This window comes from Dryobates pubescens, chromosome 5, assembly GCF_014839835.1.
Source record: "Dryobates pubescens isolate bDryPub1 chromosome 5, bDryPub1.pri, whole genome shotgun sequence".
Lineage (NCBI taxonomy): Eukaryota > Metazoa > Chordata > Aves > Piciformes > Picidae > Dryobates > Dryobates pubescens.
Window position 1 is genome coordinate 46,235,897 of NC_071616.1, and position 13,486 is coordinate 46,249,382.

General features: G+C 42.1%; 1 protein-coding gene across 1 annotated transcript in view; it reads right to left on the reverse strand.

Annotated features, from left to right (window-relative positions):
• The window catches only part of FMN1 (formin 1), a 158,418-nt gene that overhangs the window by 50,451 nt on the left and 94,481 nt on the right, over nucleotides 1-13,486 (reverse strand). The window contains exon 12 of the mRNA XM_009907850.2: nucleotides 10,672-10,792. Within this exon, the coding sequence (XP_009906152.2) occupies nucleotides 10,672-10,792 (121 nt within the window). The remainder of the gene's footprint in view (nucleotides 1-10,671; nucleotides 10,793-13,486) is intronic.

Here is a 13,486-nt window from a genome sequence, read left to right on the forward strand (position 1 = left end):
TCTCTTGCCCTGCATTATAAGGGGGCTCATCTCCCCCACTACTCTGCCCTGCTGAGACCACAGCTGCAAGCCTGTGTCCAGTTCTGGGCTCCCCAGGTCAAGAGAGACAGAGACCTGCTGGAGAGAGTCCAAGGGAGAGCCAGGAGGATGCTTAGGGGACTTGAGCATCTCCCCCGTGAAGAGAGACTGAGAGCCCTGGGGCTGTTGAGTCTGGAGAAGATAAGGCTGAGAGGGATCTGATCAATGTCTATCAATAGCTGAGGGGTGGGGGTCAAGTGGAGGGGGCCAAGCTCTCTGTGGTGGTTCACAGGAATAAGCCCAGAAACAATGGACACAAACTGGAAGAGAGAACTTGAGGAGAAATTTCTTGACAGTGAGGGTGGCAGAGCCTGGAGCAGGCTGCCCAGAGAGGTTGTGGAGCCTCCTTCTCTGGAGCCTTCCCAACCTCACCTGGATGCCTTCCTGTGCAGCCTGCCCTGGGTGATGCTGCTCTGGCAGGGGGTTGGACTGGATGACCTCTGGTGGTCTCTTCCAGCCTCTAACATTCTGTGATTGTGATCTCTGCTCTAACTTTTTACCATGCAGAAGCTTGCTACCCTACTTGGGTCAACACACCCAAATAATCTAACACACTTCAGAGAAAATGCATCAACTGAAATGATCCAGCAAGTGCTAAATACCTTCCTCACTATTTACTTTGGGTTTATTTTATTAACCTCCTTACTTGCAAAACATTTTCCAAGTTAAACAGAAGGGTACAGGAGATTCCTGTTTACCTGCAGGACACTTGCAGGATTTGATTATAATCTTCCTGCATTTTGACAGCTTCTATCTGCAAGAGGCAATGCTGCTACTGACCCAGCAAAGTTCTGAGAGTATTTTCTTTGTACTTTTGGGCACACATTGGTAACCACCACACATCTCCACCATGGCAAAGTTCAAGCACTGACGCCCTGTCCAGAGCTGGATGGGCTGACACAGCACCCAATGGAGAGGGAAATGCCATGAAGCAGGGTGTGAAGTTGTCTGAGATGAAAGTAGCTGAGACAAATCTAGAAGAGGATCAGATTGAGGTGGTGCTCTGCTCTCAAACTCTGCCCTAAGAAAAGGTCAACACTTTAATGCAAAAAAGTGTTTGCAAGCCTAGAACTGCACACACCCTCCTAATGCATTAATGACTTGCATAGTGATTATGCTGTGTTATTGCTCTCTGGTTTTCAGCTAATTTAGAAGAATCACACAGTTGTCAGGGCTGGAAGGGACCTCAAGGATCAGCCAGCTCCAACCCCTCTGTCATGGGCAGTGACACCTCACACTACAGCAGGTTGCTCACAGCCACATCCAGCCTGGCCTTCAAAAGCTCCAGGCATGAGGCTTCTACCATCTCCCTGGGCAACCTGTGCCAGTCTCTCAGCACCCTCATGGGGAACAACTTCTTCCTGAGGTCTAATCTAAATCTCCTCTCCTCTAGCCCAGATCCATTCCTGCCAGTGCTATCACTAACAGACACCCTAAAAAGGTGCTTTTATGTGCAATTATTTTCTTCACTCATTAGTAATTCAGTTATCTTGAAAAGCCATTTCAGAGGATAGAAGCTGGTAAGTAAAACTGCAACAGTCTGATTGTCTGCTTGAAAGACCTTTTCCTTCTGACACACAGAGACAGCTCAGGGGTTCAAGCTCCCAGGTAGAAATGTGACAGCAAAACACTGCCATGATAAGCCCTAGACGGATGTTGGTCTCTTCTCCCAGGCAAGCAGTACCAGAACAAGAGGACACAGTCTCAGGCTGCGCCAGGGGAGGTTCAGGCTGGATGTTAGGAAAAAGTTCTATACAGAAAGAGTGATTGCACATTGGAATGGGCTGCCTGGGGAGGTGGTGGAGTCGCCATCACTGGAGGTGTTCAGGAGGAGACTTGCTGGGGTGCTTGGTGCCGTGGGTTAGTTGTTTGGGTGGTGTTGGATTGGTTGATGGGTTGGAAGCAATGACCTTGAAGGTCTCTTCCAACCTGGTTTATTCTATGTATTCTATGTAAGTGAAATAATCTAATTAGCAGCAATCAAAACACCCTGCAGAGTTCACCTGTTCTGGTGGAGTTCTAATGAAAGCTGCAGTCAGACCCCTTGGCAATGCTCAGAACAGGCTGCCCAGGGGGGCTGTGGAGTCTCCCTCTCTGGAGACGTTCAAGACCTGCCTGGACAAGTTCCTGTGTGATCTGCTCTAGCTGACCCTGCTCTGGCAGGGGGGGTGATCTCTGAGGCCCCTTCCAATCCCTAACATTCTGTGATTCTCCCTCTTGAGGAAGTTTTGTTTGTTTCTTTGAAGTCCAGCAACGTTTGGAAGGAGCTCTCCCAGCATGTGCTGGCAAGCAGGGGAACTGCCAGGCCTCACAGCTTCCTCTACCCCAGAAGAAAACTGGATCTGTGCTCCTGGTTTTGTCGAAGAGCAGCCACATTTCACATAAATAATTTGAATTTGGTTGTCTGTTAAGATGGTTTCCCGAGAGCACATTTAACAAAACGACCAGAGATTGCTAGGAAAGCTAAATATTTGTCACACCACAGTGACATAGCTGAGACCCTGCCTAATGTATCCTCACCGCAGGGCCGGTTTCCATGCAGCGAGCCCTCAGCAGGGAAGCAAACTGCAAGGGGCCTGAGGAGCACACGGGAAGGAATATATGGACTAAAGCTTCCTGACTTTCCAGTCAGGGTGCTGTACAATCCCTGCAGCCATTCCAGCAAGCTTTGGGTTAGGGTCGAGATCCAAACATGCAGACCCCCAGACATGGATAAGGTCTGTCAGGAATGGAAAACGTGCCCCAGGAGAAGCAGCCTGCTGAGAAATCAAAATGGCTCCCTTCTGCCTGAACCATACAAAAAGGGACTGCTTTCTGACAGGGAAGGGTCTTGTCTGGCTAATTCAGGGCAAGACAAAAGGTTAATAATGATAATGGTAATATAGGGTAATGATGACAGTGATGATAATGATTACGGTAATAATGACGATGATGATAATAATGATGATAATGATGATAATAATGATGACAATGATAATAATGGTGATAATCATAGAATCAGTCATAATAACAACAATGGTAATAATAGCAGTTAAAATGTTGATGGTGTTAGGAAAAAAGAGAAGACCTTACAAACACAAACACTGAATTACTTATCAGCGTCCCGAGCAAGGGATCAGACAGCAGAAGATTGCTGGGCAGAGGCTGAAGCAGTCTGTTTGTGAGCTGAAATTCTGGAGGCCAGAGCAGCGATCTCCTGTTTCCCTCTCTACTGCTGGATTTTCTGTGGATTTTCTGTGCAGGACAGATCATAAAGCTCCACCTAATAAAATTCTGCTACTGAGTTTATGGCTTTGGTTCAGCTCGAGCATCCTGCTTAGCTTTACAAATCATGTAAATTCATAAACCACCTACAGTATTAGCAGGAACACTTCCAAAAGTGCTAATTAGCCTCACTACCACTAATTTGTATCCCACTGTCTGAATTAATGTCCTTTCAGTCCTTGCTCACTGGCAGTAAATACATAGTCAGCCACCTCAGCGCTAGCAGAAATCTGCCTTTTCTTTTCCTGCACACTCCCTCGAGGAGGAGAAGCTGATGAGGGCCATAAATATGAAGTCACAGTTCCTCCTGACGCTAGCATCACACACTCTGCAAACTCCACCACTCATCACCCATCACACACATTGACAGGGACACTATTCCCTACCCCTCCTCTTCCCACAGGTACACTACCTGCTCCCCAACGTAAACGAGACGCGTCCGTAACTAACGCTTCCCACACACGCGCTCAGTGACATCCAAGGGCACACAGGAATCTTAACTGTGGTATTTTCAAGATCTCACTCCTGAATCTTAACATTTTTAACAAGACATTTCTTCAGGATTATTTAGCCAAAGACAAAAGATACGGGAGAAAAGAAAAATCAACAGCATGCCAACGCTTAACCAACCCAAAGCCTTCTCCCTCGCCTTGGTGCGCGCATACCGACGTCTGCTTCCAGGGGATAAACTCCTAACTCGTCCTTGCTTTACTCCTTGAGCATCGTGCTGGATCTTATGCAAATCATTCCAGGTTATTCTCTAACATCCCAAACTGGAAAGTCTGCTGGCATTGCAAGAAAGGAGGCAGGCAGGAGATTCTTCTCTCGGCACATTCGCACGTGAAGGCTACCAATGGGGCACCGTCAGAATGTTAGTTTTACTCGCAAAATAGCCTCCAATGCACATATACAAAATGTGGGGGCTTCTGAATGCCTGCCTTGTGTCTTTGCCAAGTCAAAACAAACCCAAACACATCTCTGCTGAGGCAAGGGATTGGTCACAAAGCGGTCAGGAAACTCCGAGAAGGAAGAGAGCGTCTTTGTGTCAGCTCTTGGAAAGCGCAGGAAGTTTTGCTCTGCAAAGCTCTCCTTTGCTCTTGTCCCTTACACCTTCCTGCACTCAGCCAACGCAGATCCTGCACACGTTGGACACTGCAAAAACACAAGAGAGAGCCACCAGCCACAAACCAGCGTGCTGATGTCTAAGGAGGTAAGACAGGCACCTCTCTGGCTCCTCACGCTCCACACCGCAGTTCAAACATCTGCTTGCCCTCCCTGCAAAAAGTTTAGCTTCAGTTTGGAACTGGAAAGTGGAATTAGCAAGGAGAAAACTGAAGTGGGAAAACAATGCTGGGAAAAGGTCAGCTAATTTCACTGCTCCTGCTGGGAAAGTTTGTCTGGAACAGGTATGTGACTCAGGTGCCTAAAGCTCTCCTTTAAATTGCCTTAAAACCTCTCATTTACATTAGGCTAAGGCTCAACTGCTCAAAAATAATTTCAAATATATATTTTTATGTAGTTTTAAACATCTTTTGGACAGATTTTTGGTATCTTTTTCATGTATTTTTTGATATATTGTTGATATCATTTTTATCTTTTTTTATATACTTTTGCTATATTTTGGTATCTTTGGATATCTTGATATATTTTGATAAATCTTTTATATTTTTATATATTTTAATATATTTGTATATATATAGGTATCTTTCCCTATGATTTTTATATTTTTGATACATTTTTTTATTTTCAAATTTTTTTTATAGCTTTTGGATGTTTTTAATCTTTTTGCTGTATTTTAATATATTTTGATATCCTTTTGACATCTTTTTTTGCTCTCTTTTTTGCTATCTCTTTTTGTATCTTTTTGGACATCTTTTTTTGATTATTATTGTCCAGAAACACCCACCTTTTACTCTTGATCCCATAAATTATTTACCAACTTAACTGACAGAACATTTAGGATGTGGCAACCTTACCACCTAGGAAAGCAAACAAAGCAATAGAGCAAAGCTCTCGACACAGCAGTTGTTGCCCTGTTCATGATGATTCTGCCACGATCACACTCCAACTCCATCCCATATTAACAAAAAGAATTAATTCCTTATAATGCATGAACTAAATATACAAGATAATAACACACTCAAAGAATTTCTCCACCTGTGCTCCCCCAGAAATCCAGCAGAAGCTGAAAATGTCTCCATTCATTCATCTAAAACATCAAACCATCTCTAGAGCAAAATGGACTCAGATTGCTGCAAAGGCTTTGGACTCAGTTTGAGGACTCCGATGGGAACAGAGACCTTTAAGAATTTTAAATGAACTTTAGGTGAATAAGAGGGATTAAGGTTTTTCTCCTTTTCGTATGTTTTCCTGTTGGTAAATATATCCCCTTGCAACACCTGATAAAAACAGATGTTGCTCAGTGTTTGAAATCTGGAAAAATCAGAGAGTTTTCAGTCTTACATCAGCCTGAACTTGCTATTCACATTGAGTGCACTGGAGCTGTTTCTAGGGAAAGGCAACATATGTGTATGTGTGTGTGTGTGTGTGAGAGTGTGTGAGTGAGTGTGTGAGAGTGTGTGAGTGTGTGTGTGAGAGTGTGTGTGAGAGTGTGTGAGTGCATGTGTGAGAGTGTGTGAGTGTGTGTGAGAGTGTGTGAGTGTGTGTGTGTAAAATAAATAAATAAAGATACACCCACACACATTCACAGAAACATTCAGGTTGGAAAAGAGTCCCAGGAGCCCCAAGTCCAACCACTGGCCCTACTCTACAAGGCTCACCCCTAAACCACAGCCCCAAGCACCACATCCAAACCACCTTGAAACACAGCCAGGCTTGGGGACTCCACCACCTCCCTGGGCAGTACATTCCAATCCCTCACCACTCTTGCTGGGAAGAAATTTTTCCTACTGTCCAGTCTAAACCTACCCTGCTGCAGCTTGAGGCCGTTCCTTACCTGTGAGAAGAGACCAGCAGCAGCCTCTCCACAACCTCCTTTCAGGTAGTTGTAGAGAGCAGTGAGGTCTCCCTCAGCCTCCTCTTCTCCACACTAACCATCCCCAGCTCCTTCAGTTGCTCTCCATCAGATTTATTCCCCAGGCCCTTCCCAGCTTCCTTGCCCTGCTCTGCCCTGGCTCCATCACCTCCACATCTCTCTTGCACTGAGGTGCCCAAACTGGACACAATACTCCAGGTGTGGCCTCCCCAGAGCTGAGTCCCAGGGGACAATCCCCTCCCTGCTGCTCTGGACACAGCATTGCTGATCCCAGCCAGGAGGCCTTTGGCTCTCTTGGCCCCCTGGTCACACTGCTGGCTCCTGTTCAGCTGCTTGTCCATCAGCACCCCCAGGTCCGTTTCTGCCAGCAGCTTTCCAGCCACACTGCCATAAGCCTGGAGCCTTGCTTGGGGTTGTTGGGACTCCAGTGCAGGTCATACATCTGAATACATATACAGATATTCACGTGTGGAAAGGAATATATCTATATTGTTGTGTCATTTGAGGATGAAAATCAAATGGCAGCACTTGAAAAGGAGGCAGAGGAAGGCAGGTGTCTTCAGCCTGGTGGAGAGGAAGGTAACTGGGGATCAAGTGTTTCACTTCAACTCTCTAATGAATAGGTACATAGAATGCTGGAGCCAAGACTGCTCTCAGAAATGAACACCTAAAGAAAAAGGAGCAATGCTTACAAGCTGCAGTGCAGGAGATTCTCATGTGGGATATGGAAGAATGTTCAAGAGAATGATTCAGCACTGGAGTAAGTTCCCAGAGGGGTGCTGGAAGTTCCTTAGACTGGAAACAGCTGAGCAAGGTCCTGTAGAACCTGATCTAAATTTGAATTTAGTCCTGCTCAAGGACTTTGGACCACAGGACCTCCAGAGATACCACCCAACCAACCTGCCCACCAACCTGCCTGCCTTTAGGATGCTAATGTACTTAATGCTTCTGTACTAACAAACCACATGAAACCAGCTCACGTCACATTGTCACTTCTCAGCTTTTCATTCTTCCCCTTGAACATTTTTATAAGGATAATAGTGTTTTACAAGATGAGGGCTGACACAAGGTTAGGTCAAGATCCACTACTCAAATGTGGAAAAGCTGAAGCCAACAAACTTAGTTTAAGAGGCTCCTAGTCTGAAACCACATCTCCTGGAGTACTGAAACCCAACTGATTATTAATAGGTAGCTGATCCCCAGAGGCTTTTTTAACATTAAATTATTGATCCTATGATTTCTTTTTTTCCCCTGTGCCTTCAAAGTGGAACCAGATCTCACTGCAAAGTTTTCATCTTGCTGTTCAACACTGCATTCTGTTGCAATCCTTTCCTCTTAAAATCCTAAGCTGAAATGTTTATTTTTGTTTATAATTCTCCCCCCCCCCCCTTTTTTTAACCTAAAACTGCTCACTGCTAGCTGTGGGATAAGTGTTAAGAACCTGATGCATTAAGGTCTTCCAACAATTTGTTTGAATTTTTGACCCAAACTAGTGAAATATGTTCAGACTGAAGTTAGTCTGTGCCTTTAAAGTCTAATCTGAGAGCCTTCAAAACAGCAAATTGTATGGAACTCAATCTGTTTATCTGAAAAGGATGAAAGGGTTTGTGCTCCATCTAGATCTGAACTCTTGGTTCCACAGTGTCTAGGTATTTCAAACCAGAGGTTCACACCATTAAGACATGCCACTCATGATAGTGTCATCTTTCCTGCCTTAATATCCATGCTAGAAAGATAAACCAGTGCCTCCATAAGCTACTACCAAAATATTTCTAAGCACTGAACACCAACTCCTATGAAAAGTGTCCATCAAAACTGCCACTCCAGGCACACTGCCTTTAATTTTATCTAATAATTTAATCTCAGGAAAAAAATCACTGACAGGGACATGAGTTTGTTGCCTAATGACACAAAGAAAACTCCTCTTTCATTTAATGCCCTTGTCCACTTTATTACCTTTCTCCTCTTTCATTTCTTACCTTTGTCCACTTTCATTTATTACCTGTTCTCCTTTTTCATTTCACTTTCTCCTCTTTCATTTCTTACCTTTGCCCACTTTCATTTATTACCTGTTCTCCTTAGTCATTTAACTTTCTCCTCTTTCATTTCTTACCTTTATCCATTTTAATTTCTTATTTTTCTCCTCTTTCATTTCTTACCTTTATCCATTTTCATTTCTTATTTTTCTCCTCTTTCATTTCTTACTTTTATCCGTTTTCATTTCTTTTGTCCTCTTTCATTTCTTACCTTTGTCCTCTATCACTTCTTGCCTTTGCCCACTTTTCACTTCTTACCTATGCCCACTTTCATTTCTTACCTTTGTCTCATCCCACACCCAGGGTAATCTGTTTAAGACTACCTTAGCCAACCCAAGTGTGAAATCAGTGCAATGTAGCCTCTACCACAGGCAGCCCCAGCTAATCTTGTTCAAATTATTTACATCTGAAGGGCCGCGCCTGTCTGGATAGCTGTGCCCGATGCTTCTCTGCACTTGGTTTCTGCTACTCACATCTGTTTCAGCTTTAGACTTTCACTGGTATTCTGCCAGCAGCCACAACTTTTTAATGGCTACAATAAACTACAGAGACTCATCAAATCTTTGTTGTACGTGTTAAAATTATAACCTCTTCAATTCAGATTTTGATGCAGAAATGAATTGGGGACTGATCCGAAGAGCCGGGCTGGGAAGGGAAGGTCGGAGCGAGACACAACATTTCTGTGATGCCTGCTTGTTTCTTTGTTTAACTAGAAACTAAGCACAGAAATGCTTGGTTACAATCCTGCTGCATATTTCTGAGTGATAAAATACCAACATCTGAAAACATTTCCACAACCTTCTTTATTTTTGTTGTTGTTGTTTTTGTTTCAAATCTTCCCTGTCACTGGCTTCATAAGTTAATTGCTTTGCCTGGCTTTCCAAAGCATTCTTACACAGAATTATGAAAACAACCTTAAAATAACTTTTTTTCCCCCCCTAGATTTCTAGAAATACCTAAGACAACTTACTTTGGAAAACAGAAACAAAGAGAGCTGCAATTTTTATTTGAAAAGTTCAAGTGTTTTGGCTTTTTCCTACTTGCTGCCTTGCGTCTTTGTGATGCAGAGCCACTATGATGTGAATGCCACAGCCCTCACGTGGATCTTGCAAGACTAAGATGCATGACAGCGGGACTACATGCAGAAAAAAGTACAAGATCAAACACAGATCATGTTTCTGCACAAACTAGCCCAAAAGAGGGCAGGCCACGGGGTGTAGAGGGCCACGAGATGAGAGGAGATAGAGCACTCGCTTGTGCCCGGGTCGAACAAACAACAACTGATACTTTCCTACCACTGTTAACCTTTGAAGCTATCCTAAAGGTGGCAAGTGACCTAATCCAGCAACTTCTAACTGTGAGGATAAAATGTTTTGGAAGGGTTTTGATTCTTTTACATGGGAAAAAAATAAAAATAAACCCTCTTCTCTTGTTGAACTCAGATTGCAAAAGGCCTCTCACGTTTTGCCTCGGAGGAACAAATACAACTGGGAGAGGTTTTAAAGGCTTTCAAGCAGATTCTCTCCCCAGACTCTCCATTTTCTCCAGGAAACTGCTTCAGTCTAAGTAGCAACTTTTCCTTAACACAAAACCCAGGCTTAAAAAACTTCATTCATCATAGGCTTGGGTTTGTTTTAGAAAGCCCTCTGAAGCGCAAAATAAAACTGAAACCGCTTGGAACACTTCGAGGGCAGCCCTTCCTACTTTATTCCCACTCAGTACCTTGATTGATAGATGAGTTGGGTTTCTGAGCCCCTCTTTATAATAAACATTTTTAAATGTTTATTTTATGTCCCAGAGCGAGAATATCTTGAACTGGAACTTTCCTTTTCCCGCCCTGTGCTGTGCCTTGGCAAGCTGCGCTTTATTTCTACACGAGGAGCACTCAGCCCTTTCTTGTAGCTGTTAAATTGTTGTTGTACAAGTACTGAAGAAAGTATTTATGTTATGGAACTAAGAGATATCTACAGCTAAACACACAGTTCTGAGGAAGCCAGAGGGAAAATTCACACACACACGCACCACCAAAAGAAGATTTCAGGCAGACTTCTTCAGTTGTTAAAGGCAAAAATCCCCTTTCAGACCTTTACTTTCATTTTTATGAAGTCACAAGTTTGATTTTTTTTTCCCCCCTCGCCCCCCCTTCCTAATTTATGTGAGCAATTTGTGCCACAGTGTAAAAACTCGAAGGGAATCAACACCATAAACCTAATTAGCAATAAGAAAGCCTCATAAAGGTCACGTTTTAAATGGCACTTTTGTTGTTAAGCAGAACAAATGTGAAAGTTCCCCAGTTACCTTCTAGATCTCTCTTCAGTTTCCTTAAGTCTTTTATTAGGTCTTCAAACTTCACTTGGGAGGCCTGGAAAAAATCCTGTGGTTCTGGTAAGGGGAAAATACTCTTGTCTGTTCCCGCTTCCTAAACAAACAAACAAACAAGCAGGCCACTAAGAAAATTGAATGCATTTGGAGGGAAATAAATTAACTTTTCTTTTCATGTTTTGTTTGAAACATCATCTATGAGCTGCTATTATAAAGCTGCACAAAGAATGGATTTTAAATCATCCTTGCTAAAACAGCACACACGGAGAGAATTCAGCTCGAAACCCTGACCGTCCGGAGCGCCGCAGCTCCCTTTTCACGCGTTGCAAAGCGTTTCACTTAAACTGTGAGACAGCATTGGGGTACACAACATTTCAGTTCGTTCCCTATCAATAAAGGTTTAGATAAGGGATTAGAGGCTTTTTCAAAGCAGATAACAGCAATGCCTATTCTAATGCACCAAGTCATTTTACGCCAGAAGTTCGTGGTTTCACTCTCTCCTGATACATTAAATATCTACACACTTTATAAGCATCAACTGAAAACAACATTTAGCTATTGCCTGAAGCATTTTGTACAGATAAAAATACACAGCTCAAGCTTGATGTGGATAAATAAATCACATGGGTTAATGTCTGTATGGAACTCTGAAGTATACACCTTATTTTCAGCAGAGTAAGAAAAGGAAACTGCAGTAAACCTAAGCAGACCAAACCAAACCATAATAAACCAAACCAAACCAAATCACAACTAAACAAACCAAACCAAACCAAACCACAACTACATAAACCAAACCAAACCTAAATAAACTAAACCAAATCAAACCAAAACTAAGTAAACCAAACCAAATCAAATCAAAACTAAGTAAACCAAACCTAATCAAATCAAAACTAAATAAACCAAACCTAATCAAATCAAAACTAAATAAACCAAACCAAGGCAAAAGAAAGCAGAGCAAACCAAAGCAAAACAAACAAAAATAAACCAAATCAAACCAAATTAAATCAAACCAAAATAAACCAACCCCAACTAAATCAAACCAAATTGAAACAAAGCAAAACAAAATAAACCAAACCAAACTTACAAGGCTCAAAGCAGCATCACCCGTGGAAATTAAGCAAGCATATAAATAGTATTAGTATGACAGTGCTGGGTATAAGCACATAGTAGTTAGTTTTAAATACTACCTGTGCAGAGATTTTAGTCTTTAATAAAGGAAAACTCAATAGGTTGGAGAATTAATTGCTTTGGGAATAGGGGGAAAATGGGTTTATTATTATAAAGATATGAACACTCAGGGGGGAAAAAAGTACAATGGGTGACATTTACACTGAGTCCCTTTCCTCCCAAGGCAGATAAACTGCTTTGTTTTACAAAATTCCCTGAGGTAAAAATCCAGTATGGCACAAAGTTGCAAATGTATTAAATATCTAAACAAATTCACTAGAAAGAATTAGCTTCACTAGAAAGAATTAGCATTATTAAAAAAGGAGAAAATAATACATATGTCAGTACTCTGACAACTGAAAAACAGTACAGGCTAGGCAAAGCTGCTTTTGTTTTGAGGCTTTTGATGAGCTGGGTAGTGCCACTTTATTGCCCTGATCAGAACAGAAAAAAGGAAAGGGGAAAAAAAAGGAAGGAAGAAAAAAAATTAAAAAAGGAAGAAAAAAAAAGAAAGAAAAAGGAAGAGGAAAAAAAAGAAAGAAAAAGGAAGAGAAAAAAAAAGGAAGATAAAAAAAAAAAAGGAAAAAAGGGAAGGAAAAAAAGGAAGGAAAAAGGAAGAATAAAAAGGAAGAAAAAAGGAACAACAGAAGGAAGAAAATGGGAAGGAAAAAGGAAGGAAAAAGAGGAAGAAAAAGGAGGAAAAAAAGAAGAAGAAAAAAAAGGAAGAAAGAATGGAAGGAAAAAAGAAGAAAAACCTGTAAGAAAAATAAACCTGTAAGAAAAATAAGGAGGGAATAAAGGAAGAATAAAAAGGAAGAAAAAAGGAACAACAAAAGGAAGGAACAAGGATAGACTAAGGAAAAGGAAGAATTATAAAAGAAAGAATAAGAAAAAGAGGAAGAAAAAAAGGGGGAAAAACAAGGAAGGGAAAAAAGCAAGGGGAAAAAAAAAGGGGGGGGGGGGGAGGGAAAAAAAAGAGGGAAACAAAAAATAAGAGGATAAAAAAAAGAAAAAAAGGAAGAAAAAGAAAAAGCAAAGCAAGCAATCAAGTCCAAATCTCCATTTCTGCCAAAGCTTCATCTCCTCTGCAGCTCAGCCCTAGGAGCAGCTCCCCAGGCTCCTGCCGTACAGATCCCCCAGCATCAGCAATCATGGAAACACAAATGGTTCAGGCTGGAAGGGGACCTTTAAAGATCATCTTGCTGAACCCCCCTGCCATGGGTAGAGAAGTGTCTTCACTTCAGTTTTCACTTCTTTTAGTCTTACTGCTGGAAAAATCACTTGTGACTACTAAGTCATCAAATTAACTTTCCCATGGAAGAGTTTTTAAAAGATTTTAAAGAGAATACTAAATTCTGGTATTCAAGCAGCCATGGAAACCGACACGAGGCTTAGATTCAAAGATCAGGCATCTTCTGAATCTCAGAAACAGGCAATTTGGAACCAATTGATGATGCCACTTTCATTTAAAAGGCAATACTTTGAATCTTCCAGATGAACACTGAGCATTCCTGGGATCTATCAAAAAAAGCCTCCTAAATGTAACTCACTCCAAGCAGCAGGCCACATTTTCAGCCCCTTAACTCCATCCCCACCAGCTGACTCACCTATCTGACACACCAAT